This window comes from Perognathus longimembris, chromosome 13 (genome assembly GCF_023159225.1).
Source record: "Perognathus longimembris pacificus isolate PPM17 chromosome 13, ASM2315922v1, whole genome shotgun sequence".
NCBI classification, from domain to species: Eukaryota; Metazoa; Chordata; class Mammalia; order Rodentia; family Heteromyidae; genus Perognathus; species Perognathus longimembris.
In genome coordinates, this window is record NC_063173.1 from 57,434,918 (window position 1) to 57,461,642 (window position 26,725).

Sequence of the window (26,725 nt, forward strand, 5' to 3'; positions counted from 1 at the left end):
TCCTAGCCTTCAGTGACCCTCCCCCCTAGGAACCACGTCCATGGAGGGGGGGGGGACTCACGTCCTGGCCTGGAGGCGACGGAGGGGTCCGGGTCGGAATCGGCTGAGGAAGGAAGGGGCTGGTGCCCCCAGTCTCCGCGGGAGTGGTGGGTGCGCGTGCGGGGTCCGAGGGCTGCGGGCGAGCGAGGGCGTCTCGGGGAGCCCCGGGGTGGGAGACGCCCCGCCCCCTCCGGAGCGTGACCCCCGCCCCCCCCCCCCCCGGCCCCGCGCCCACCGCCACTGGTCCGTTGAGGGCTGAACCATGGAGGAGGAGAAGAAGCCTTTCAAAGTAAGAGCTCTGCCCTGCGCCCCCTCCCCGGAGCCCCGGAGCCCCGAGGGGCCTGGCCCTCCGCCGTGGCTCCAGGCTCCCCCCCCTCCCCGCCCCGGCTCCCCCGCTCCCCGCCGGTCTGTGGCCCACAGGGGCCGCCCAAGCCCTCGGAGCGCCGGAGCAGCAGCGCGGGCAGGGCCAGCCTGCGCAGCGGCGACATCCGCAACCTGTGGAGCACCGCCACGCTGCTGCAGCCGCAGGGGAACGTGTCGCTGGCCGAGATCTGCGAGAACTTCGACGACGAGGGCCGCGACGTGGGCAGGATCCGCCGGCAGAAGAGCCAGACCTTCTCCATGAAGGAGAAGCTCACCTTCACGCCCCAGGAGCTGGAGGAGCAGGCCTTGCTGGACCTGGAGCTGCGGGGCAGCAGCTCCATCCAGGGCCTCCTGGAGAAGGGGGCCGAGGACATCAACCCCGAGGCCGGTCAGTGGGGCCTGGCCAGGCCTGGGGCGCCCCGCGGGGTGTGCGCGGAGGGGCCGGGGAGAGGCTCAGTTTCCTTTCTGGGACATGGGGGGGTGGGGGCAGAGAAGCCAGTAAGATGCCAGTTTCTAGGCTTCCCGGGGAGGGGCGCTAGAGAGAATCCCACATCCTTTTATTTAATGCCAGCAGGCGTTCCTCGAGGCCAGTCTGACCCCACCCGGAGGGGGGGACCCCAAAGGCAGGGCACCGGACATGGTTGTTGGTTTATTCATTTGTGATAACTGAGGATCCAACCCCGGTCCTCACACGTGCTAAGCGAATGCTTTGCCACCGAGCTTCGATCCCCAACTCCCCCCCCCCCCCCACCACTTCCACACACATTTGATACTGGGGTTGTAAGCACAGGGGGTTCACTCTTGCTAGACTGGCTTTCTACCACGTGAGCCATGCCTCCACCCACATCTGGCTTTTTGGAAGTGGTTTGGAGACAAGAGTCTCTTAGATTTGACTGCCCTGGTTGGTTCTGAAACATGGTCTTCCATATCTCAATGTCCTGAGTAGCTAGGATTGAAGGTGTGAGCCACTGCATCTACTTCCCTAGATTTTAATGGAATTATGGAGCCAGTTGAAGGAGAGTTATTCTGTCTGAAGACTTGCTCTGAGTGAGGTCACTATTGTTTGTGTGTGAGTGTGTGTGTGTTTGTGCTGGTTCTGGGGCTGGAAACTCAGGGCCTGGGCACTATCCCCAAGAGTTTGTGTACTCAAGGTTAGTACTCAACCACTTGAGCCACAGCTCCAGTTACAGTTTTCATTTTGTTTTTTGTTTTTTTAAATTGGAGATGAGTCTCATGGACTTCCTTCCCAAGCTGCTTGGAACTGCAATCTTCAGATCTCAGCCTCCTGTGTAACTAGGATTACAGGTGTGGGCCACCAGCGCCTGGCTTCTTTTTTCCTTTTGATGGGGTTTCAGTATGTAGCCTAGGCTGGCCTTGAATTACGTACCTCAACCTCCTGAGTTCTGGGATTGTAGGCATGTACTACCATGCTGGACTTGATAACATTTTTATTTGTGTGTGTGTGCGCGCGCGCGAGTCCTGAGGCTTGAACTCAGGGCCTGAGCACTGTCCCTGGCTTCTTTTTGCTCAAGGCTAGCACTCTACCATTTGCCCCACAGTGCCACTTCTGGCTTTTTCTATATATGTGTTGCTGAGGAATAGAAACCAGGGCTTCATGTATAGGAGACAAGCACTCTACCAGTAGGCCACATTCCCAGACCCTCCCTTGGCTTTTTTTACTCAAAGCTGAAGCCCTACCTCTTGAGCCACATGTCCACTTCCAGTTTTTCTTTCCTGCCTGGGCTAGCTTTGAGCCAAATCTTCAGATGTCAGAGCTTCCTGAGTAAGTAGGATAATAGGTATGAGCCATCAAGGCCTACCTTGTTTACAATTTTAAGCAACTATCACAATATCTTTTTGGGGACTTGTTCCTCCTGCCAAGTGCTGGTAGCTCACACCTATAATCCTAGCTTCTTAGGAGGCTGAGTTCTGTGGATCATGGTTCAAAGCCAGCTTGGGCAAGCAAAGTCCATGAGAGTATTATCTCCAATTAAATGACAGAAAACCAGAAGTGGTGCTACGGCTCAAGTGGTAGAGTGCTAGCCTTGAGCTGAAGAGCTCAGGGACAGCGCCTAGGCCCAGAGTTCAAGCCCCACAACTGACAAAAAAAATTAAATAAATTACTTAATAAAAGCAATATCATTAGAGGCCATTCTTATGATCCCTATATTACAGATGAAGAACTTGAGGGCAAGACAGTTTTAGTTACTGGCCCTAAGTAGGGCAGGTGGAATGGAAACGCAGGTAGGTGAAGTGCTAAAACCCAGGTCTGTAACCCTTGTCCCATACTGACTCCAACTGAGGTAGCATGCACAACTGGTCTACCCATCCATCTCCTCTGCTCCAGGGAAGACTCGGGAGTCTGCTGATGACTGACTCCTCTTTTCTCTTCTCCAGAAAAGTGTTCTTCAGAGTCATTAATCAATCTCTCGAAGCACATACCCCATCGAGCCTACTGGACAGAACAGCAGAACAGGGTTAGAGGGGTCTAGGAATACTGGGGAGGTGGTTAGAGGAGGGAAGATGGGCAAGCTGAGAGTTGTAGCAGAGGAAGGGTGGGAATGGTTGGCAGAATAGAGGGCAAAGAAGCTAAGGTGGGGGCTGGTGGCTCACGCCTGTCATCCTAGCTACTCAGGAGGCTGAGAGCTGAGGATCACAGTTCAAAGCCAGTCGGTAGAAAAAGTCCATAAGACTCTTAGCTTCAATTAACCACCAAAGGCCAGATTTGGAGCTATGGCTCAAGTGGTGGCATAGTGCTAGACTTGAGCAAAAAAAAGCTCTGGGACAGGGCCTAAGCACTGAGTTTAAGCCCTGAACTGGCACTAAAAGAGAGAGTGAGAGAGACAGATAGAGAGGAAGGGGCGGGGGGAAGCTGGCTGGGGGTGGTGAGTCTATGGACATCATTACACCTGTGGGCAGCACCCGGGCTCTCCTAATGCCTGAAGCTTTATCTCCTGCTTTTTCAGCTGCCACTGCCGCTGATGGAACTCATGGAGAACGAAGCTCTGGAAATCCTCACCAAAGCCCTCAAGAGTGAGTCTCCCCTTCTGCCAGCTTCCATGAAGCATCCTGGTGAACAGTACAGGGCTTGGGCCTGTGAGCGTGGGATTTCAGGACCTGTCTGCCATGTCAGATCTTCTTAGCCCTCACAATGACACCAAGGATCCCAGGACTGTTAAAAGTTGAGAATTCAAGCTGAGTGCTGTGGTTTTACATGTGATCCTAGCTACTCAGGAAGCTGAGATTGGGAAAAACTCCAGTTCCAGGCCAGCCTTAGCAACAAAGCTCATTAAGACCCCATCTTATTGGAAATAGCTGAACACAGTGGTGGCTTGTATCTGCCAGTCCAGCAACAGAGGGAAGTGCAAAATAGAAACAGAAAAGAGCAAGAGCCCATCTCAAAAATAACCAGGCCCCAAAAGGGATCTGAGATGTGTCTCAAGCAAAGACCCCAGCCTAGTAAATGTGAAGACCTGAGTTCAAACTTCAGTACTGCCAAAAAAAAAAAAAAGTGGAAGGTATGGGGTGACTGTCAAAGGTCTTAATGGTTCCCCTCTCTAACTAGTGTGGATTTCTAAGGATGTTTCTGTGCTTGTCCAAGGGAACCTTCCAGGTGGGGGAAATATTTGGGTAAATGTATTGGCCTTTGGATTCTTGGGGAAAAAAACTTTCTTATGTTAATAATTATTAAGTAGTTGTACAAAGGGGGTTACAATTCTGTAAATAAGGCCAGTGTCACCCTTTCCTTCGTGGTGGACTTTTTAACGCTATAAGGGCCCATCATCAAAGAGAAAAGACAGGATGATTAAAGTGTGTGGTCAGGCCGTCCTCAAAGCTGCTGGCTCACACGGCCCAAGTTCGGGCCAGAATCGGCATCTTCAACCTTATTCTAAATCCGCTTTCCTTCCCTGAGCACCTCCGAGGTCCAAAGTCACCCCAGCCAGCACAGACCCGGGCGCCTGGAGTCACAGCAGCTCCCCCAACGGCGCGGCCCGCGGGTGGGGGGCTCGTGGGGGGCCCGCCGCCCCGAGCTCAGTTGTGCCCTCTTCCTAGGCTACCGGTCCCAGATCGGCAAGAACCACTTTCTGACGAAGGAGCTGCAGCGGTACATCGAGGGGCTCAAGAAGCGCCAGAGCAAGAGACTGCAGTGCCCGTCCTAGCAAGCCTCGGGCTGGAGCTCGAGGAGCCGCCCGGCCCCAGCCCGCGCGCCCCGTGCCCACCCCAAGCCCAGCCCCATCCGCGTGGACCCTGAGCCCTAGAGAAAATAAAAAGTATCCGTGATGCCCGAGTCAGAGCGCGGCTGCCCGCGTCAGGCGGACGCACGGGGCCCCGCCCTTCCCCGTGACCTTCATTCGGTCACCGCAGTGACCTTGAGCTTTCTTCCGCAGAGTCCTGGCCCCTGTCTTCCTTGGGCTCCAAGCCTCGGGTTATTTCAGTCCAGCCGCACGTTAGGTCTGAATCTCCCACCCGCGATGGAGCCGCTTTCGGAGGGCTACAGTGCCCGCAGCTCAAGCGCCCCACAAACAGTACCCTGGAGGTGCGGGGAGGTGGGGGGGGGGGAAGGACAGGGGTAGAGCCCCCCCTCCCTCCCCGGGCCCCGCCCCTCATGCATATGCAGACAAAGCGCCCCGGTCGGCCACGCCCCCTCGTTTGCATATGCGAGCCGGCCTCCGCGGCCGCTGAGCGACCTCGCCCACTCCGCGGAGCGCGGCGAGCCTCACTGGCGAAAGGCGCTCCAGGCCCCACCCACCTCGGCTTCGTCCCCGCAGACTTTCCGTGCCGCTGGCCCCGCCCCGTGGGCGGCCGCGCACGACTGGGCGCCGCCGAAGCTCGACGGCGGCGGGGCGGAACCGCGGGGAAGGCCCGCCCCCTGGTCCCGCCCCGGCTCCTCCCGCGGCGCAGGCGCCGCCCGCCCCCGGTCTGATTAGCATAGGGCTCCGGGCCCCGCCCCCTGCTTTGCATGCGCCCCGCCGGCCCCGCCCCCGCTGTCAGCTGGAGGAAGCGGAGTAGGAAGCGGCCGCGATGTCCTTTTGTGTCCTACAAGCAGCCAGCGGCGCCGCCGAGTGAGGGGACGCGGCGCGGCGGGGCGGCGCGGCCCGAGGAGGCGGCAGAGGAGGGGCCGCCCACGGCCCCCGGCTCACCCCGGCGCTCCGGGCCGCTCGGCCCCCATGCCTGCCCGCCAGCGCTGCCGGAGCCCCAGGTCCGGGGGCGGAGGGGAGCGCGGCCGCGGGGGTGGGCGGGCGGGCGGAGCGCGGGGGCCATGTGCGAGCGCGGCCGGGAGGCGGGCGGGGGGCGGGCTCCGGGCGGGGTCCGGCGTCAGGACCCGCCCGGGGCCCGCGGGGAGAGCCGGACCCGCGAGAGGGTCCGGGCGGAATCTGGCGTCCGCGTCGTTGGTGGGCCGGCCTGGCCAGCGGCGGGCTCGGGCTGCGGCTGCGGCTCCGGTTCCGGCTCCGGCTCCGGTCAGCCTGGGGCCTGGGATCCAGACCCGGGGCAGGGTTCCGTCGGGCACCCGGAGCGTGCCTCAGCCCCTGGGGCGGGTTGGCGTGGAGGCTGGGGAGGGTTCTACGTGGGAGATGGGGCTCTGAAGGCCACGTGGGGGCGCTCGAAGGGGCCCGGGGCCACCCTCCTCTCTAGGTCAAAGGTCATCGCACCCACGGGGGAGAACTTCTTCCTCCTTGGCTCCTCTCCTTCACTTCCTGATAACCTGAGCGAGGTCCCCCGCGGGCGGAGGAGGAGGGGAGGCCGGCAACTTTAGGCAACTTCCCATAGGTGTGCGCAGGTTGGGGGGGGGCGGGGCGCCCCGGGAGGTGGCGGGCTCTGCGGCCACCCGCCCGCCCGCCGGAGTGTTCGAGTGAGTTGCAGGCCCCGGTGCAAGGAGGTGGAGCCGCGACCGACCGGTGGTGTGGCTGAGCCTTGGGCATGCTGGGGCAGGAGGGGGGAGCCTGTACCACAGTCTGCCTGTGCGCGAAGTTGGAGCTCTGGTGAGTGTGTGTGTGTGTGATCGGGTAGGACACGAGTGTGAGTTTGCTTATGGAGTGTGCCCTTTGGGAAGAGGGTGTGAGGACTGGGGTTGGGAAAAGGCCCCCTGTGAGTGTGGAAGTCTCCTGCAGAGTGAGCCTGTGTGGGCTTGTGGGGACACCTGAGAACGCAGATGAGTGGCGTGAGTGTGAACACCGCCCTGGGGCTTGTGTGCCTCTGTGTGTGTTCTCCCAAATAGAATATAAAGATGGGGCGGGGGCGCCCCCACCATCTGGAGGAAGTGGTTGGGAGGTATCACCTCTGCCTGGGGGTTGGAAGGTTGCCCCGGGGGCTGAGGTTACCTTGCTCCCTGACCTGGGTGCTGAGCAGGGCTTTGCAAGCCTTTCCCAGGTTTCCAAGAGGGAGCGACCTGCTGTCAGTTACTGGCCTGGAGGCTCTTAGGCTGTTCCCATGGCGACAGCTGGGGGGCCCTCTTCCTAAGGCTGCCCTTCCTTGGACTCTGCCCCCCCTCCTTCCCCTTGGCTGAGCTTGGAAGCCTGGCCCAGGCCCAGCGTTGGGCAACCCCTGTGGCAGGGTGCCTTCCCTTAACCTGACGGTTTCTCCCTGCAGGTGACCAGCGCCATGTCCAACCAGGTGGTGGGCATCGAGCCTCTCTACATCAAGGCAGAACCAGCCAGCCCTGACAGTCCAAAGGGTTCCTCAGAGACTGAGACTGAGCCCCCTGTGACCCTGGCTCCTGGTCCAGCTCCAACCCGCTGCCTCCCAGGGCACAAGGAGGAGGAGGATGGGGAGGGGGCTGGGCCTGGTGAGCAGGGCAGTGGGAAGCTGGCCCTTAGCTCCCTGCCCAAACGCCTTTGCCTGGTCTGTGGGGACGTGGCTTCCGGCTACCACTATGGTGTGGCATCCTGCGAGGCCTGTAAAGCCTTCTTCAAGAGGACCATCCAGGGTGAGCCCCCACCCCGCTTCTATGCCCTTTGCCTGTTCTCCCCGTTGGGCTTAGCACCTTCACTAGGCCTTGAGCCTGCCCTGTAGGGCTCTGCTCAGCGTCAGCAGCCTGGGCTTCCCAGGCCTCCTGTGCCTCCCAGGAATGCCCTTTCCGTTCAGTGAAACAAAGCATGTGTTGCTGGATTGGAATGGGAGGTGAGAAGGGGTGCAGGTGCCACATGGGTGTCTGGGTTCTGTAGGTCCAGCACCTTCTGTGGTGACTCTGAATAACTCAAGACAGCTTGTACCTATTCCCAGACTTTGTTCTTGCTTCTGGCAGCTGTTGACTTCTGGCATAGAAAATGCTGCTCTTTTCTCCCCAGAGCAATACCAACATAAAGCAGGTTTTTAATGGCTGAGAAGGGTACATTACATTTTAGCATCCAACTTTAAAAAGAGAGGCATCAAGGCTCTTTAGAAGTCACTGTACCGTTTTCCTTCTTTGAAGACAGGGTCTTCAAAGGGTTCTAAGGTGGCTTAGAACTCTTGATCCTCCTCCCTCAGCCTCCCGAAGGCTGAGATTACAGCCATACACTAAAGCACCTGGGTTAACTTTTATTTTCTTGAGTGCTTACTGTGTGATAGTTAGGGTACCCTTTTACTTTTCTGTCCAGTCTCCCCTCCCCACCCCCCGCAACTCCATGAGGTGTTAGCATTGTAAGCTGAGTCAGAACTGAGGCTCAGAGAGGTTTTTGAAACTGTTCGAGGCTCACTGGTAGAAAATGGCAGAACTAGAGTTTGGTGTGTATCCAGAACTGAGCTTTTTGATGCTAGCCAGACTGCTGCCTCTGCCCATTTCTAATAACTGGACTTTGGACCCCTGATTGTGACATTCTAGTCAGTTCTGACTTGGCTGAAGCACATGGGCCTTAATGCTCTGCGTTCCTTGCTGGCCTGACAGCGATTCAGGCCACATCTGGTGTCTCCTGCCACTCTTGAATCCTTCATTCTGACCGGACAAATAGTTATTGAGCCCTAGCCATGCAGAGTCATCATTCGTTGGGCACTTAAGTGCTGTGAATCACTCTCTCAGCCCACCTTTGCAATAATCATGGTTATTCCCCTCACCCCCTTATGGTACTGAGGCTTGAACTCAGGGCCGTACACTCCTGCTTAAGCCTTTTTGCTCAAGGCTAAGGTGCTACCACTTGAGCCACAGCTCCACTTCTGGCTTTTTGCTGGTTAACTGGAGATTAGAGTCTTTGGCTGGCTTTGCATCAAGATCTTCAGATTTTTGCCTCCTGCGTAGCTAGTATTATAGGCATGGCCCAAGAGCACTTGGCTTATTATGTCTCTTCTGATTGGTGCTGGAGATTGAACTCAGAACCTGTTTGGTGCATAAGTATGGACTCTCCCCCTGAGCCACATCCCAGACCCAAGTATAAATTTGGAATTTTATAAAATTTATGAAATGGAATGGGAAAAATTCCAATTTTACAGCTGGGAAAACTGAGGTTCCCAAGGGCGTAGGTGTGGGACGTGGCTCCCTAGTCACCGAGTTGGTAAGGAGTAGGTAGCATCAGGGTGACTCCAGGAAGCCCCAAGAGCCTTTGCTCCTCAGACCTGCACTTTGCAGCCCCAGCCAGTGTCCTAGGCCCTGGGGACACGGCTCAGACCGGCAGGAGGAAACAATAAGTTGCTTTCCTAACAGCTTTCCTGTGTGCTGCGTGTGCGGAAGGCCCCGTGTGGATGCAGGGCTTCCCCGAGGAGGTGTCTGGAACGGAGTTCACAGCACACTACCAAGCACTTCGTGCTCACTGGCCCGTTGTTGACTGGTTGTGACATTCCGTTCTTGGGGTAACCCTGTGTGGCTGGGCCGCCCGCCCACGCCTGCTGTGGGCCGGGCCTTGTTGTGGGCTCTGGGGCCAGTCAGGGCGCTGGCGGAACAGATACTGAAGCAGGGAGAGAGGGACACTGTGGCGAGTGGGCACCCACGTCGTATAGTAGGTGGCGCCCAGGAGCTGAGGGGAATCTGGTTGCCGAGGGGATTGGCACCAGGTGACCAGGAGCCCGGTGGGTGGGGCCGAGCCCCAGGCGGGAAGCAGCATGCCCTGCTGGAAGAACCTGGAAGCGGGAGCTGAGGTCGGGAGAGTCAGGGAGCCCCGGTACAGGCCTGGACCCCAGGCTCAGTAGGTAGTTTGAGCAAAGAAAGGACAGGGTCCTTCTGGCTGTGCAGAGATCAGGGGCAGTGAGGTGAGAGGTGACCATGACGTCAGGGGTCGAAGCTGTTGCTGAGGACATGAGTTGGGACTTGGGTGACAGGGTAAAGCCCCCCGGGATTTGGATATGGAGGCAAGGTGTGTGTCAAGGAGGTGCAGGAGGCTGCCCAGGTTTCCACTTGAGCAAGGGGAGGCAGGTGGGCCGCTGCCGGCTGGGCGGGGGAGGCGGAAGTCCACTGAGGACTCGAGGCTGGAGAAGTCTTCGGGTGGACAGGATGTGCTCAGAGCCGCTGGACATGGGAGTCCAGGGTTCGGGGCAAGTCTTGGCCGGAGATAGCAATCTGGAAGCCTGTGATGGGTGAGATGGCCACGGGAGGGTGGGGGGAGTGAGGATGAGGTAGAGCAGCCCTGGGCTGCCGGGAGCGCAGCATGGAAACCACAAAATAGCCGGGGAGGTGGGAGGAAGACCAGAAGAGCCGTGTCCTGGAAGCAAGAGGAAGCAGTTGTGTATTTCTAGGAGTAAGCCACGATCAATGGCGTTAGATGTTCCTTTTAGGCAAGTAGGTTGAAGACTCAGAATTGGTCACGGGACCAGTGTGTAGAGGTCATTGTGCCCCTTGACCCGAGCAGATGAGGGCAGTGTGGCCCTGAAGTACGGCCTGAGGCCGAGATGCAGCTGCCTGGGCCCTGCCCGTGCCCCATCCAGGCAGGCCCCCCCTCCCTGTCCTGCTCATGGCCTCCTGCTCTGCCTTTCCTCCCCATACCCCCAGACCGGTGCTTGCTCGGGGCAAGTCAGGGCACTCCTGTCAGCTGGGCCCCTTCTGGGCCCCAGGAGGCCGCCACTGGAGCCCTGCCTCTTCCTGGCAGGGAGCATCGAGTACAGCTGTCCGGCCTCCAACGAGTGTGAGATCACCAAGCGGAGACGCAAGGCCTGCCAGGCCTGCCGCTTCACCAAGTGCCTGCGGGTGGGCATGCTCAAGGAGGGTGAGTGCTGGGCAGAGCCTGGGAAGGGCTCCGGCACGCAAGCCTGCCCGACCCCAACATGGCCCTGACTCTCCATTAAAGGCGTACGCCTGGACCGCGTCCGGGGTGGGCGACAGAAGTACAAGCGGAGGCCGGAAGTGGACCCGTTGCCTTTCCCAGGCCCCTTCCCTGCAGGCCCCCTGGCAGTAGCCGGAGGCCCCCGGAAGACAGGTGAGATCTCTGGGGAGGGTGTCCCCGAGCACGAGAGGAGGGCGGCCCTGAATGGCATGCATCCAGGCACTCTACCTAGAGTTCACTTGCCTCAATTCATTTAGTTCCTATCTCCAAAAAACACTTGTGCAAAGCGTCTTCCTATGAGCCTAGGTAGCTCCACTCCAGCCTCAGGGTAGGCCGTAGCAGGCAGCGCCTGTCTGCCAGCAGCCCACTTGTCCCTGGAGCCTGCGAGCGTTGCTCCTGGATGGCCGGCAGCTACGGAGGAAGGCCGCAAGGGACTGCTTGGGAAGACACCTGGCCCCGAGGGACCCGTGGGCCTCCCGGATCTGAGGGCTTGACGCTAATCTTTCACCTGTCACTGTAGCCCCAGTGAATGCACTGGTATCTCACCTACTGGTGGTGGAGCCTGAAAAGCTGTATGCCATGCCTGACCCAGCGGGCCCTGACGGACATCTCCCGGCGGTGGCGACCCTCTGTGACCTCTTTGACCGAGAGATCGTGGTCACCATCAGCTGGGCCAAAAGCATCCCAGGTAAAGGGCTCGGGGCCCTGGGGCTTCCCCGAGCAGGCCTGGCCCTGCTTGGCTGGGGCCCTTGCTCAGCCAGGCCTGCTCCCCCCGCCCCCAGGCTTCTCGTCACTGTCGCTGTCTGACCAGATGTCAGTACTGCAGAGCGTGTGGATGGAGGTGCTGGTGCTGGGTGTGGCCCAGCGCTCGCTGCCCCTACAGGATGAGCTGGCCTTTGCAGAGGACTTGGTCTTGGATGAAGAGGGGGCACGGGCAGCCGGCTTGGGGGAGCTGGGGGCAGCCCTGCTGCAACTCGTCCGGCGACTGCAAGCCCTGCGGCTCGAGCGAGAGGAGTATGTCCTGCTGAAGGCCCTGGCCCTCGCCAATTCTGGTGAGTCCAGGGTAGGTGCCCACACATTGTGCAGAAGGCCCTCCTAGCGAAAACCATGGAAGGGTGGCACGACCTCATTTTGTAGATTAGAAAACTGAAGCTTAGGGGCTGGGAATGTGGCCTAGTGGTAGAGTGCTTGCCTTGCATATGTGAAGCCCTGGTTCGACTCCTCAGCACCACATATATAGAAAAATCCAGAAGTGGCGGCGCTGTGGCTCAAGAGGTAGAGTGCTAGCCTTGAGCAAAAAGAAGCCAGGGTCAGTGCTCAGGTCCTGAGTTCAAGCCCCAGGACTGGCCAAAAAACAGAAACAAAACAAAAAACTAAAGCTTAAGGAAGAACAATGTGCTGAAACTGGAGCTTGAACTTGAAGGCTGGTGCTGTCTTTTAAAGGTATTTTACCACTTGAGTCATAGCTCCACTTTTTTGCTGGCTAGTTTGAGACAGAGTCTCACTGCACTTTTCTGCTTGGGCTGGCTTAGAACTGAGATCCTCAGATCTCAGCATCTGGCTTTTGAGCCCTAGGGTGGTGCTAATATGGGAGAGGAGGTAGGGAGGACAGGAAGTGGCCACCGTTGAGAGAAAAGCAAAGGCCCTGGCTGGTGGGCAGGAGCAGCAAGCTGTGTCTATCAGCTAATTAGAGGACCTGTGTTTGACCTCTCAGGCCCCATGCAGGAACCGCAAGCAGAGGTGGGTTCAGCCCTTTAGAAATAGCCCATGTCAGCAGTTCTCTCTTCCTCAGACTCCGTGCACATTGAAGATGCCGAGGCTGTGGAGCAGCTGCGAGAAGCTCTGCACGAGGCCCTGCTGGAGTACGAAGCTGGCAGGGCTGGCCCAGGAGGGGGTGCAGAGCGGCGGCGGGCAGGCAGGCTGCTGCTCACACTGCCGCTCCTCCGCCAGACAGCTGGCAAAGTCCTGGCCCATTTCTATGGGGTGAAGCTGGAGGGCAAGGTGCCCATGCACAAGCTGTTTCTGGAGATGCTTGAGGCCATGATGGACTGAGGCGAGGGGTGGGATGGGTGGGGTGCTGGCAGATCTGCCAAGTGTGGGGTCGGCCCCCAGGGGGCAGAGCTGGGGCCTGGGCAGTGCCACAGCCTGCTGGCAGGACCAGGGCAATGCCATCAGCCCCTGGGAGCAGGTGCCATGCCCTTCCCCTCCCCCCTTAGGGGGTGTCACGCTGGGAAAGTAATGCCCGGATCTGGGCACAGTGCTGCCCCTTGCAAGCCATAATGTGCCCCTAAGAGAATAGGGGGCCTTGCGGAAGCCATAAGGGGCTTCAGGGGATGTGTGGGAGGCAGAAACCTGATCTCAGGGAGGGAAGGGGATGGAGGCCACAGTCTCCCAGTGGGTGATGCTTTTGCTGCTGCTTAATCCCATCCCCCTCTCCAGAGCAGAGGGGGATTTGGAGAGCAAAGGCCCCCCTGCCCCTTCGCTCCTCTCCTCATCATTTGCATTGGGCATTAGTGCCCCCCCTTGAAGCAATAACTCCAAGCAGGCTCCAGCCCCAGGACTCGGGGTGGCCAGGGCTCCCCACCAGCTCCTGCCCAGCCTCCTCAGGGGGGTGGGGAGGGCACTGCCTCTATGCCCTGCAGAGCAATAACACTATATTTATTTTTGGGTTCGGCCAGGGAGGCGCAGGGACATGGGGCAAGCCAGGGCCCAGAGCCCATGGCTGTACAGAGACTCTATTTTAATGTATATTTGCTGCAAAGAGAAACCGCTTTTGGTTTTGAACCTTTAATGAGAAAAAAAAATATACTATGGAGCTCAAGAAGTGTGTGTTCCGTGTGTTAATGGGTCAAGGTGGGGTCTCAACTAGTAAAAACACAATATACATTAAAAAAGAAAAGAAACACTGCCACAGAATGTCACAACGCTGGCTGGCAAAGTTACGTCTCAGTTTCTTCATCATTCAGCAGCATGTTGGGGATCCCGCGGCTGATGGGGAACAGACGCCCAGACTCTGGGCATTGCAGGGTGCCCTCCAGAACGTCCACCTAAGGGAGGGAGAAAGGGACGTCAGCGCGAGCACTGACAGCCCGAGTGGGTGACAGGACAGGGTAAGCGGGGGGGGCAACCCGTTCTCACCTCCAGCAACACGTGGTGCATCTTCCTCAGAAAGGCCTCATCGCGCTCATACCCCTCGACCGGCTGGGTGGGGACCTCGCCCAGCTGCAACTGTGGGCAAGAAGCCTCAGCCATGGGGGGGGGGGGAGACCTGGCCTCCCTGCCCCGCCCCCGCCGCCCCGCCTCCAGCCAGGCTCCCTCGCGTCCGCGGGTAGGACGGGCCCCTCACCGTGCTGGCCGCCTCCACAAGCGCCGCCCACTCCACCTTGGGTATCATCCGCGCCACGAAGTCGGGGTTGAACTCCACCGGGCTGATGCGAACCTCGGTGGCCTGCGGGGGGCGGGGAAGGTTAGTAGGGCCGAGCCAGGACCCGGGGGCTCCCGTCCCTCCCGGCTCGGAGCCAGAGCGAGGTGGTCCCGGCCGGTACCTGGAGGCGCAGGGGGAAGCCACGGGGCCCCACCCCCCGCACGTGCGAGGTCAGGAGATTGTGAGTGAGAAGTTTCATGCCGCTCTCCCAGCGCTTGCCAGGCCGGAACCGGAAGGAGGCCGCGCTCTGGCGGCGTCACTTCCGGAACCGTTGGCTCTCCGTGCCATTGGGCCAGCGGTGGGACCGGAAGTGGCGACGTCGCCGGGCCTGGGGGAGCCTGCCGGAGCCGTGGGGGTGTGAGCGCGCCGGTCGGGTGACGCGCCGCTAACCGGAAGCACTTGGGCGGCAGGCCGGCCTGGCGCACGCCAACACCTACTCACTGTAACGCGTACGTAAAAAATGCAAATCACATGTAAAACAGCTGCAATGCGGAGGCCGAGTCGCACCTAAAGTCAGCCTGCCTTCAGCCAACTTCCGAGCCTGACACGACCCCTCCCCGTCCTTTGCTTTTAGTCAAGGAGGGGGAAACCGTCCCCGCGTGTAAATTAAGCCTTTCAAAGCCGCAGCACCCCGTGACATGCAAATGAGCTGAGTGGCCGCCAGAGGCTCCGCCCCCCCCGTCAGGAGCGTCGTCGCGCTGCCCTAACGCAAACGAGCTCAGAGTCCCGGAAGGTCCCCCGCGCCTGCGCCGTGCGAGCGGCCCTGCGGGGCGGGCGGGGAGGGGCGGGGCTCCGAGGCTCCGCCCCCCCGTCCGGCCTGGGAAGGCGGTGCGCCGGGTGGGCGGGCATGGGGCTGTTCTGGCTACGGGTCCTGGGGCGACCAGCCGGCCCGGTGCTGATTCGTGCGGCGGCCTGGGAGTCCCCGGCTGCGGGACCGCGACCGCGAAGAGCAGAGTGGGCGCGTGGTGGCACCCGCAGTTTCCACCGAGCCGCGGTCGCCATGGCCCCGATCAAGGTGACCGCTGACCCCTTCCCCGGCCTCCCCAAGGCCGCCCCCCGACGTGAGGGCCCTCGCGCCGCTTCTCCTGAGACCCCCCCAGCCCCCCCTCCCTTCCCATCCGACGTCCCCACCGCTTTTAGGTAGTTGGATACCGAGGCATTCGCCACCTTCTAGAAACATCTTCGCCGCAGGACCGTTTTCAGGCTCTCCTCCGCAGGTCGTCTGCCGCACTCCCCACCCCCACCCCCCCCACGCTTTAGCGACGGTGCCTCTACTTCATCCCATTTTCCGAAACAGCTCTGGTCCCTTGGGGCGCCCAGGGTGTCCCCACGTTTTAGCCCGTGTCCGTCTCCCCTCCGTAGTGGTTTCCTGCTGTGTTGCGGTGTCTCTTACCGATCTTCTTCGGGAATCCTTCCCGGTCCTGGGAGTCTCCTACCACCGTCTCCTTTACCCTACGCCAACCTCAAAGGACACCGTTCAGTCTCCCTCTTGTTGGCCCCCCCTCATCCCTATGCGCTGCTCTCCCCCTTCTCTCCCTCTCTACTTAGTCCATTGTGTGTGTGTGTGTGTGTGTGTGTGTGTGTGTGTGTGTGTGCTGGATTACGAACTAAGGGCTCTGCCCTTCAGCTTTTCCACTCATGGCTGGAGCTCTACCACTTGAGCCATAGCTCCACTTCCAGGTTTTTGATGGTTTATTGGAGATAAGAGTCTTACGGATTTCTCTGCCCTTGCTGGCTTCAAACTTCTGTTCTCACTGGGTGCTGGTGGCTCTTGGCTCTAATCCTAGCTACTCAGGAGGCTAAGATCTGAGGATCACAGTTTGAAGCCAGCCCAGGCAAGAAAGTCCATGAGGCTCTTATCCCCAGTTAATCACAGAAGTCAGAAATGGTGCTGTGATTCAAGTGGTAGAGTGTCTTCAGCAAAAGGAGCTCAGGGACAGTGCTGCCCAAAGTTCAAGACTCAGGACTGGCAAAAAAAAAAAAAAAAAAAAAACACCCAAAAAACTTTTATTCTCAGATATCAGCCTCCTGAGTACCTATGATTACAGGTATGACTTCAGGTGCCCAGTTTTAATCCACTGTTTTAAGAAACTGGGCCTTTGTTTGCATAGCATTGCGACATTTGGGGTGGTGACTCTCTCCCCAACAGCCCTTCAGATGGAGCTGGGCCTCGTCGGAACCTGGAGGATGTGGAATAACTGGTTGACAGGGGGAAGGGATGGAGAGGGACTCCTGGAAACTGACTGTTGGCCTTTGCCTGCTGGGTTCCCAGGCACCAGCTGTGTGTTCCCCTGGCTGGCTTTGCTGCCACCCTCAGGACCCTCTTTTACTTTGGAGTCCTTGCTTCCAGGTGGGAGATCCCATTCCTCCCGTGGACGTGTTTGAAGAACAGCCTGGGAACAAGGTCAACCTGGCTGAGCTGTTCAAGGGGAAGAAGGGCGTGCTGTTTGGAGTCCCTGGAGCATTTACCCCAGGTTGTTCCAAGGTGAGGCTCCCCATTGGGATCAATAATCAGCATCTTCTATATCATTCTTAGATCTATGTGGTGCTGAGACAGCTGGGCACAAGAGTATGTAAATTGGACCGTTGAGAAAGCATTTTAGAGCCAGGCGCTGGTGGCTCATGCCTGTGATCCTAGTTACTCAGGAGACTGAGATCTGAGAATCATGGTTCAAAGCCAGCCCAGGCAGAAAAGTTTGTGAGATTCTTTTTCTCCAATAAACCACCAGAAAACCAGAAGTGGCATTGTGGCTCAAGGTGGTATAGCCCAAGAGCTCAGGGACAGCACCCAGGCCCTGAGTTCAAGCCCCATAACCGAGAAAGAGAGAGAGAACATTTTAGGTGACAGTACCAGCATTGCATAGAACCTCTTACTAATCCTGTGGTAGGCACTATGGAGATGCTTGCAACTGAGGCAAATGAGCCATACATACATAGCTCTGCCCATGGAAAGTTCATGATCTTGACCATAGGACATGAGGATCTAGTAACTGTGCTTCCTAGTAACTGAGGCAAAAAGAATTTTCATTTCCTGATGAGGGAGGTGAGGAGGTGAAGGGCGGGATTTTCCCTGCCTGATGAGAGGCATTGGTCAGGGAGGTGAGGAGGATGAAGGGAGGGCGGAGGGGTGCATGCCGCTATCCCTGGGATGACTCTGTTTCCCCTTCTTAGACCCACTTGCCTGGATATGTGGAGCAGGCCGGGGCTTTGAAGGCCAAAGGTGTGCAGGTGGTAGCATGCCTGTGTGTGAACGATGTCTTTGTGACTGCGGAGTGGGGACGCAGCAATAAGACAGAAGGCAAGGTAAGGCGTGAGGCCTGCAGGGGGCTGGGCCGGGTGGGAGGTTGGAGTGATGACCTTTCTCCCTGTCCTTCAGATCCGGCTCCTGGCTGACCCTACCGGGGCCTTCGGGAAGGTGAGTAAGTCCCGACTGGGTTTTCAAGTCAGCGATCCTTGACACATTCTTCACATGTCTCTGCTTTTCCCCTAGGAGACAGATTTGTTGCTAGATGATTCCTTGGTGCCCCTCTTTGGGAACCACAGGCTCAAGAGGTAAAGTGGGAGAGGTCTCTGGGGGCGCTTCCCTGGGGCCCCCATCTGCCTCCAGGCCGGGCTGATACAGCCGGCCTGGCCCCTCTTTCTGGCAGGTTCTCCATGGTGGTAGAGGATGGAGTAGTGAAGGTCTTGAACGTGGAGCCAGACGGCACCGGCCTCAGCTGCAGCCTGGCTCCCAGCATCCTCTCCCAGCTCTGAGCCCCGCCTCGCCTGGAGCCACCCAGATGGAACCTTGGTCTAATTTCCTGCAATAAATACTCTGTATTCGGTCTGTCCTTGCCGTGGAATCGATGCTTGGCCCAGGGCCTAGGGCATAGTCCCAGGCAGAGGGGCTAGGAGGGCAGAGGAAGGTCCTTAAAAAGAGCCAGGCCAGGCCTCCGACAGCCCAGAAGCCAAGACAGAGCCAGGGTTGCCTATAGCCCATGTCCAGGAAGCACAGCGCGGGGGGGGGGGGGGGGGCAGCGGGGACGGGGAGGGCAGGCCTGTGCGAGCACACCCAGAGATCTCAGGACTGGAACTTTAGCCCTCCGGCCAGCCCCAGCCCCCAGCAGTGTTTACACTGGGAGGGGACAGCAATGGCGTGGTCCAGCATCCTGAGGCCCTGCTGTGGCAGGTGACTGCCGAGCGGGTGGACCCTGGGCAGGTGGGGTCAGACTAGTGCTGCCCTCCAGCCGGAGAGGGAGGACTCAGCAGGTCACCTGGGTCTGTGTCGCTGAGGCTCACGTCTCCACAGCAACCCACAGTCCTGGGGCTTGAACCCAGGGCCTGGGCTCTGTTCCTGAGCCTCTCCCGTCTCAAAGCCAGTACTCTACCATTGGAGCCACAGCGCCACTTCCGGCTTTTTCTATGTATGTGGCACTGAGGAATCAAATCCAGGGCTTCATGCGTGCTAGGCAAGCACTGTACCACTGAGCCACATTCCCAGGGAGAGGGAGTCACAGTGAGCAAGGGGAAGGGGCTGGAGGCTGCGACAGCTCTGTGTCCCTGAGGCATCTACCCCAGGGGATGAGGGGCCCGGAGAGGTCAGCAGGATTTGGTTACTCAGAAGCCCATAAGCCTAAGCCGGTGCTCCGCCACCTTGTTGGCTTCCTCAGGGCAGTGACGTGTCAGTCGGGCTCTGCTGGATCAGGTCCTCTTCTAGTGCTGCCGAGCAGACCCCCATGTGGTCCTCGGGGCTTTGGGGATCCCACCATCCTTCTGGGAGTCGCTGCCTGGAGGCACTGTGCCCAAGGGTGGTGGCCGGCTTGGAGGCCCTGTGACCGGCCACCTGAGGCTCCTCTTCGCTCTACTTTCTTCTTGAGAGGTTGGTTTTGTCTTTTGCCAGTCCAGGAGCTTGGACTCAGGGCCTGAGCGCTGTCCCTGGCTTCTTTTTGCTCAATGCTAGCACTCTGCCAACTTGAGCCACAGCGCCACCTCTGGCCTTTTCTATATATGTGGTGCTGAGGAATCGAACCCAGGGCTTCGTGTGTATGAGACGAGCACTTTACCACTACCCAGGCCTCTTGAAAGGTTGTGATGGGTGAGATGATTGTGTGTGTGTGTGTGTGTGTGTGTGTGTGTGTGTGTGTGTGTCTTGCTGGGGATGGAACCCATGGCTTTCTGCACATTGACTAGGTCCTCTACCATTGAGCTGTGGCCCAGGCCGGTAGCTACTTCCATCTTGTTTCTGAGGGCCTCACTGTACTCCAGGCTGGCCTCAGACTCAACAGTTCTCCTTCCTCAGCCTCCTGAGAGCTGGGATCACGACTGGGTGACACCGCACGTGGTGACTGTGCATATTTTGTTTTCTATTTTGTGGATGTGCGGTTGTGTGTTCACACAAGTGGTACAGGGATGCATGTTTGTTTTTTGGTGCTGTTCCTGAGACTTGAACTCAGGACCTACGTGCTGTCCCTGAGCTTCTTTTGCTCAAAACTAGCTCTACTCGTTGAGCCACATCTCCACTTCCTGCTTTTTTGGTAGCTTATTGGAGGTAAGAGTCTCATTGACTTTTCTGCCTGGGTTGGCTTCAAACTGCAATCTTCAGCCCTCAGCCATTGGTGCCCAGGGTTTTTTGTTTGTTTGTAGATTGGGTCTTACGATAGCATGTCTGTCTGTCTGTCCATCTATCATCATCTCCCATCTATCTATTCTATGGCTAGCCTGAGACTCCTGACTGACTGCCTGAGTCTCCCACGGGCTGGGATTATAGGCATGTATCACCTTGACTGACTACCTCAGTCTAACCTGCTGTCTCTCTTCCATGCTTGTGCTGCTGAAGCCCAAACCTTGACTGGCCGAGTGTCGCACAGTCCTGGGAGGAGGGAAGAGGGCGTCTCACCAGGTCCCCAGCCTCTGGCTCCTGTCATTCCAACACCAACTTGACCATTGCGGGTCCCAGTTTCCTCGGGAGTGACATAACGTCCTCAACACTAGTGGTTTGGGATAGAGCTTCCGCTCACGGTTGAAGGTCTGCGGTGGGCGGAGCCGGGCGCTGACTAGAAAGGCGCAGGCTTTGTGCACAGTAAGGATGCAAAACCAGGGCTTCAAGCCTGCTGGGAAGCACTGCACCACCTGAGAGCCATCCCTGCTGTTGGGTATTTACTTAGATAATCTCTCTCTCTCTCTCTCTCTCTCTCTCTCTCTCTGACAGTTGTTAGGCAGGCACTGTTTCATTTGAGCCATGTTCTGTGTCCTCCCACTTTTTTTTGCCTTAATTATTGTTGAGATAGAGTCTTGCATTTCTGCCCAGGGCCAGCCTGAGACCCCGATCCTCCTTCTTGTGGCCCCCTAGCTTCCCATGTCGCTGGAGAATTACAGCCGCAAGCCCCGCTATCTGGCTTACCGATGGAGATGAGGTCTCGGGGCTTGCCTCATACCTGGTACACAGTTGTCATGATCTCAACCTCTTCAGCGGCTGATAGTACAAGATGACTCACCTCCCCCAGGAAAACCCATGCTTCTGGCCTGTGCTGCCATTTCAAACGTGCGTCTTCACCTTTGGATCCAGGATGACTGCCGGAATGCCAGACATCCCATCTGGACTCCCGCCAACAGGAAGGAGGAAGTGGGGCTTTGGAGAAAAAGTCCCATCATGCAGGTTTCCTCGGCAGGTTTTGGCCCGTATGCAGCCGCATGCCTTGCCCCTGGGAGTGTGCGGTCCTGCTCAGGCGCCGCTCCCGCGGCTGCCGCACGCCTGGCGAGCCTGGCCAGTCACTCGCCTGTGTTTAAAAGGGAGCATTAGCTCTCGTCCCTCACCCCTAGAATCCCAATTACTCAGGAGGCTGAGATCTCAGGACCACAGTTTGAAGCCAGCCAGAGCAGCAAAGTTTTCTTTTGTTTATTGCCAGTCCTAGGGCTTGAACTCAGGGCCTGAGCGCTGTCCCTGGCTTCTTTTTGCTCAAGGCCAGCACTCTGCCACTTGAGCCACAGCGCCACTTCTGAACTTTTCTATATATGTGGTGCTGAGGAATCGAACCCAGGGCCTCATGTATAGGAGGCAAGCGCTCTACCACTAGGCCACATTCCCAGCCCCAGAGCAGGAAAGTTTTGTGAGACTTTTATCCCCAATTAGCCAGCAAAAAGCTGGAAGTGGAGCTTTAGTTGAAGTAGTAGAACATCAGCCTTGAGTGAAAGGGCTAAGGGACAGTGCTTAGGTCCTGAGTTCAAGTCCTGGTACTAGCATAAAGAGAGAGAGAGGAGAGAAGAGGAAGGAAGGAAGGAAGGAAGGAAGGGTGGGTCTGAAAGCTGCCAGGCAGTGGGCTCCCCTCATCCAAGCCGCTACTGGTCCTGACCCCCTGTCTGCACCTCACTTTCTCTTCATACACATATCCACAAGCACATTTAATTCATAATTGATTGCTAGCTATTATCACTATAGAGCAGCAATACACTACGGTGTACCTGCAGACTCCGCTGTTCCTGGCCGCAGCTCCTGGCTTGCCCCTTCCTAAAGCAGCCTTCCTAAAGCTGCTCTTCCACAGGGCGGGCGCCGAAACCCTCGCAGATGCCAGGCGGGAATTCTAACCCGCTGCTGACGGGGGTTCCCGGGCCTCCCCGCTCCTGAGGGTCCCAACACACACACACGCACGCACGCACGCATACACACACACACACACACACACACACACACGGGAATTCTAACCTGCTCCTGATGGGGTTCCCGGGCCTCCCCGCTCCTGAGGGTCCCAACACACACACACACACACACACACACACACACACACACACACACACACATACACACACACCCCAGAGGGGAGTACCACAGAATCCCAGCAGACGGGCCTTGCCAGTTCTCCTCCACTCTGCTGAGCCGCACCCTCTGTCCAAGCACGACCCTGCCGACTGCCTGTGCCGCCTGCCACCGTGAGAACCCAAGACACGGGCCCAACGGGCACGCAAGGCCCTGGGGGGCGGGAAGTGCGAAGACAGGGCATGGAGGCCGCACCCCATGCTTCTGCCTGCCTCCCTCCCTCCCTCCCTCCTCTGTCTCTGTCTCTCTCTGTGTCGGTTGTGGGGCTTGAACTCAGGGCCTGGGCGCTGTCCCTGAGCCTCTTTGAGTGCAAGGCTAGCGCTCTACCATGTGAGCCGCGGCGCCACTTCCGGCTTTTGAGTGGTTAGTTGGAGATAAAAGTCTCACGAGGCGTTTCCTGCCTGGGCTGGCTTCGAACTGCGATCCTCCGATCGCAGCCTCCTGAATAGCTAGGATGACAAGTGTGACCCGCAGGCGCCGGGCCTCTGCCTCTTCTTCCCCCACTTCCCCCCTTCCCCTCTTCCTTTTTTCTCTCTTAATTTCATCTCTACTGAAGATTGAACTCGGGGCCCACACGTGCTTCGCTAAGCGGCATTCTGTTGCCTGCGCCGCTCCTCCAGCCCCTGTGTGCGGCGGTTATTCTTGGGGTACAGTCTCCCTTTAGGCTCTGGCCGGCTGGCCGGTGAGCCTCCTCTTTTGGGCTTCCCTTTACAACCGTACACCTGTGCCACTCTCCCCAGGCCTGGCTTCTTCCGTCGCTCGGACTGTGCCTCTGTGCCCGGCGTTTATTGAGATGGAGTGTTTTGTTTTTTTTTTTATAATGGTAACATTCATTTATTTGCAATTTGATGCTAAACGCAGTCCCGTGCCGTGCGTTTTTGTTTCTCCAGTTTCTTCTGGGATACCCTTTTCTTCTGTGCAACCTCCTCTTCTGGTTTGGGAGCAGTCTGCTCCTTTCCAGCGAGGCCTCTCAGCGTGGCAGGGAGCGCATGCGTGGGGGGCGAACCCCGCCGTGGCCTCTGTAAGCTGGGCGGGGCGTCTTGGGTGCTTTGTTCACCCGGATGTGCTCAGTGGCCTTGGAGTCTACTTTTCTAAACCCTTCCGTTCAGCGTTGCTCTGCATTCCTAAGCATGTGCGGCAGGAATCCGGCCCTCTTTTGGGGCCTCCGACACTGTGTCCGGGCCCACTGCTTGGCCCGGGCACACCTGCCGACTCCACCACGGTAACGCCGGAAGGGCGCACACGGCTGCTTTACAGTGACATCTTTCAGGTATCTGGTAGCTTTTCGGATATGCATGCCCTTGACGGCCCGGGCTGTTTCTCTGGTGTTCTTAAAGTGAACACGAAGATTCGAACCTCTTTTTTCTTTTTTTTTTTTGCCAGTCCCAGGGCTTGGACTCAGGGCCTGAGCACTGTCCCTGGCTTCTTCTTTTTGCTCAAAGCTAGCACTCTGCCACTTGAGCCACAGCGCCACTTCTGGCCGTTTTCTATATATGTGGTGCTGGGGAATCGAACCCAGGGTTTCATGTATACAAGGCGAGCTCTCTTGCCACTAGGCCACATTCCCAGCCCGATTCGAACCTCTTGACTTGCATGATTTTGTGGGGTGTTCTGAGTCTAGAGAGTAGCGAACCATTTTCACAGATCACCCAGGCCGCTTACAGGAAGAGTGAAATGGAGTCGTGACAACTTTTCTTCCCAGGCTGGACCCAAATCTTGACCCATGGATCTTCCCTCCCCAGCAGATAGGATTTTACATGCGGCCACTGAACCCGGCTCTGCAGGCTTTTCTTTTCTTTTCTTTTTGTTACTTGTGGGGCTTGAACTCTGGGCCTAGGCGCTGTCCCTGAGCTCCTCAGCTCAAGGCTAGCACTCTACCACTTGAGCCACAGCGCCACTTCTGGTTTTCTGGTGGTTATCTGGAGATAAGAATCTCACGGGGGGGCTGGGAATATGGCTGAGTGGTAGAGTGCTTGCCTCATATACGTGAAGCCCTGGGTTCAATTCCCCAGCACCACATACATAGAAAACGGCCAGAAGTGGCGCTGTGGCTCAAGTGGTAGAGCGCTAGCCTTGAGCAAAAAGAAGCCAGGGACAGGGCTCAGGCCCTGAGTTCAAGCCCTGGGACTGGCAAAAGAAAAAAAAAAAAGAGTCTCACGGCCTGGCTTTGACCCAAGATCCATTGAGCCTCCTGATCACAGACGTGAGCCACCAGGGCCCAGCTTCATACATCACCTTTATAACAACACTAAAACAAATTATTTTCTTTAAAAAAAAGCTAGAGTGGGGGCTGGGAATGTGGCCTAGGGGTGGAGCGCTTGCCTGGCATGCATGAGGCCCTGGGTTCCATTCCTCGGTGCCACATGTCCAAAAGAAGCCAGAAGTGGTGCTATGGCTCAAGTGGCAGAGGGCGAAAGAAGCTCAGGAACACTGCCCGGGTCCAGAGCTCAAGCCTGGATTGGAGGCGTGGCTCAAGTGGCTAGCCAGGCAAGCAAGTCAGGCAAGAGGGAGGCCTCGTACTCAGACCCCGCTACCACCACCAAAACAAAAAGATGAGTTCTTGCCCAGTGACTTCTTCCAGCACAAAGCCGTGTGCAAAGCTGTGAGCGTCTGTCGCAGCGCGGGTGGGTGCAGGAGACACACTCGAGGATGTTTGGGGCTCCCTTTCTCACCCCGTCCCCCCTCCAGGCCACACAGGGCCTCCCGCACCTCTGCCCTGGGTGTCTGGTACGCAGTGCATCCCCGGGCAGTATGGTGGAAGCGTGTTGGGAACCGACAATGGGAAGGCGGAAAGCGAGGAGGACGGGAGGAGGGGGCGCCGGGCGGGGGACAGGGGACAGGAGGCCCGCAGGCCAGGCCGTGCTGAGTTCTCTGGGTGGTCTCGGTGTGGGCGGCACAGGGCCAGGGGCAGCTTCGGGAAGTTTCCTGTGGCACGCCGAGCTCAGGGCAGGTTTGCCAGTGCCCGGTGCTGGCCCAGGGCGCGGCCGGCTTTACGGCTCTCTGGAGGCTCTGGGGCCACTGTGGGGCGCGTGTGTCCCCTCCCCACCGCCAGCCCACCCGCCCCTCTGTGTTTATCTGGCTGTTTAATGGCTCTTTCCTGGGACCTTGGTGCCATCTTTACTCTGTGTGTCTGCCTTATCCTCCCGAGCGGCTGTGACTACAGGTGTGCACTACGACGCCCAGCACAGGGCTTCCTGTTCTTTTTTATCTCCAAGCTAGAAGTTCACTGCTTCAGAAACGTTCCCTTAAGCCAGGCGTGGAGGTGAAGGTCTGGAATCCCCGTTCTCGGAAGGCCGAGGCAAGAGGATCGCGAAGGCAGGGCCGGCCTGGGTGACCCTGCGCGTGAGTCCAGCCTGGGCCGCGTCCCACGGTCCTGTATTGAAATAGCGAAAACGAACCAACAAGACAACATCATTATTATTATTATTATTTGCCAGTCCTGGGCCTTGGACTCAGGGCCTGAGCACTGTCCCTGGCTTCTTTTTGCCCAAGGCTAGCACTCTGCCACTTGAGCCACAGCGCCCCTTCTGGCCGTTTTCTGCATATGTGGTGCTGGGGAATCGAACCCAGGACCTCATGTACACGAGGCAAGCACTCTTGCCACTAGGCCGTATCCCCAGCCTCAGGTTAGCTTTTGTGTCCTGGCTTTCCAGTCTCTGGGTGTGTGACCTTTAGCAGGTGACTTCCCCTCACTGTCCACTGGCGGTGATGCCTAGGTTCCGGCTTTGGGGGGGGTTGCGAAGGGGTCGATACAGGCGCGGCGCTTCGGGAGGGGCTGCACACGTGGGCACTGTGGCGGGCACTGTGGGGGGCACTGTGGCGGGCACTGTGGATTCCGCGCTGCGGATTCTCCCCTGGTGAGAAGGCGGCGCAATGGCCCCAGACGCAGCCCTGGAGAGGCCAGTGTCTGTCGGTCGGTCTGTCTGTCTATCTACCTACTTACTTACCTATGCCGGTCCTGGGGATTGAACTTATGGCTTGGCCCCAGTTTCTTAGCTTTTCTACTCAAGGCTGGTGCTCTGCCACTTGAGCCACAGTTTAACTTCTGGCTTTTTGCTGGTTAATTGGAAATAAAGAGTCTCAGGGACTTTTCTATACGGGCTGGCTTTGAACTGTGAGCCTCAGATCTCAGCCTCCCGAGTAGCTAGGATTACAGGTGCGAGCTAATGGTGCTCAGCGTGTGTGGGGGGGGGGAGAGAAAGAGAGAGAGAGAGAGAGAGAGAGATTTCCAGTAAGTGTCTCTTTTAGTAGAATAGTGTTAAGATAGGAAAAAATAGAACAAGAGAAGAACATTTCCTGCTCCCCATGTAGGAAATTTGAGTTTAAGATTCATGGTGTTAGCCAGGCAAGGAGAGAGGGAGGGAGAGAAGGAGAGGGAGGGGGGGAGAGAGTCACAGAGAGCGGGGGGTGGGGTGGGGGGGGAGGAGGAAAGATGAAGTCCAGGGTGATGGTAGCCTAAGAGCTGTGTCCCAGCCAGGCTTCTGGGGTACCAGGCGGGGCTCTGGGGCTGCTTGGGGGCATCTCTGTGACTCAGCTGTGATGGGCGCAGACCTGTCACTGCACCCCGCTGCCATCCAATGCCTGGGTCCCCCTACTTCTGGCCTTGGGGTGGGACTCTGGCAAACCGAAAGAGAACTGGGAGATGGAGTCCCGTCGGCCCCTTTCCTAGGCAGATGGGGGAGGAGGTGACCCGTGGACCAGGCTGTCCATGTGTCTGTCATTCCCTGCATTCCAGCCACCTCTTGGCTCCCCCTGCTGGACACCAGAGGTCCCTGAAAGTGCCTGAGATCACCAGGAACCCGGGGCTCGGCCCTGGCATCCCAGCTACTCAGGAGGCTGAGATCCAAGGAGCTCGGTTCAAAGCCAGCCTGGGCAGGAAAAGTCCCCATGAGACTCTTATGTCCAATTAACTCCAAGAAAGCCAGAAGTTGCTCTGGGACTCAAAAT

General features: G+C 58.0%; 4 protein-coding genes across 6 annotated transcripts; 3 read left to right on the top strand and 1 right to left on the bottom strand.

The window, feature by feature from the left end:
• Positions 1-301: 301 nt before the first annotated feature.
• Catsperz (catsper channel auxiliary subunit zeta) lies at positions 302-4,663 on the top strand. Its single transcript, XM_048361433.1, has 5 exons — positions 302-328; positions 370-790; positions 2,800-2,879; positions 3,369-3,435; positions 4,456-4,663. Exons 1-5 carry the CDS (start codon positions 302-304, stop codon positions 4,560-4,562), a joined length of 702 nt encoding a protein of 233 aa, XP_048217390.1. The 3' UTR covers positions 4,563-4,663.
• A 780-nt stretch (positions 4,664-5,443) lies between these two features.
• Positions 5,444-13,387, top strand: Esrra (estrogen related receptor alpha). Of its 3 annotated transcripts, none has more exons than XM_048361525.1 (7): positions 5,444-5,602; positions 6,991-7,327; positions 10,392-10,508; positions 10,590-10,718; positions 11,086-11,253; positions 11,348-11,617; positions 12,358-13,387. In XM_048361525.1, exons 2-7 carry the CDS (start codon positions 7,003-7,005, stop codon positions 12,615-12,617), a joined length of 1,269 nt encoding a protein of 422 aa, XP_048217482.1. In that variant the 5' UTR covers positions 5,444-5,602; positions 6,991-7,002; the 3' UTR covers positions 12,618-13,387. The 3 variants fall into 3 exon arrangements, with proteins under 3 accessions (XP_048217482.1, XP_048217481.1, XP_048217483.1); XM_048361524.1 differs by lacking the exon at positions 5,444-5,602 and adding an exon at positions 5,803-6,383; XM_048361526.1 differs by lacking the exon at positions 5,444-5,602 and having other exon boundaries at positions 7,200-7,327; positions 10,295-10,508.
• On the bottom strand, positions 13,337-14,267 carry Trmt112 (tRNA methyltransferase activator subunit 11-2). Its single transcript, XM_048361538.1, has 4 exons — positions 14,111-14,267; positions 13,912-14,013; positions 13,704-13,793; positions 13,337-13,612 (listed from the first exon to the last, which is right to left on the bottom strand). Exons 1-4 carry the CDS (start codon positions 14,186-14,188, stop codon positions 13,505-13,507), a joined length of 378 nt encoding a protein of 125 aa, XP_048217495.1. The 5' UTR covers positions 14,189-14,267; the 3' UTR covers positions 13,337-13,504.
• Positions 14,268-14,812: 545 nt separating this feature from the next.
• On the top strand, positions 14,813-17,815 carry Prdx5 (peroxiredoxin 5). The gene is made up of 6 exons (XM_048359883.1): positions 14,813-15,004; positions 16,340-16,474; positions 17,161-17,292; positions 17,366-17,404; positions 17,480-17,541; positions 17,637-17,815. The coding sequence occupies exons 1-6, from the start codon at positions 14,837-14,839 to the stop codon at positions 17,740-17,742; spliced, it is 642 nt and encodes a 213-aa protein (XP_048215840.1). The 5' UTR covers positions 14,813-14,836; the 3' UTR covers positions 17,743-17,815.
• The last annotated feature ends 8,910 nt before the right edge of the window (positions 17,816-26,725 follow it).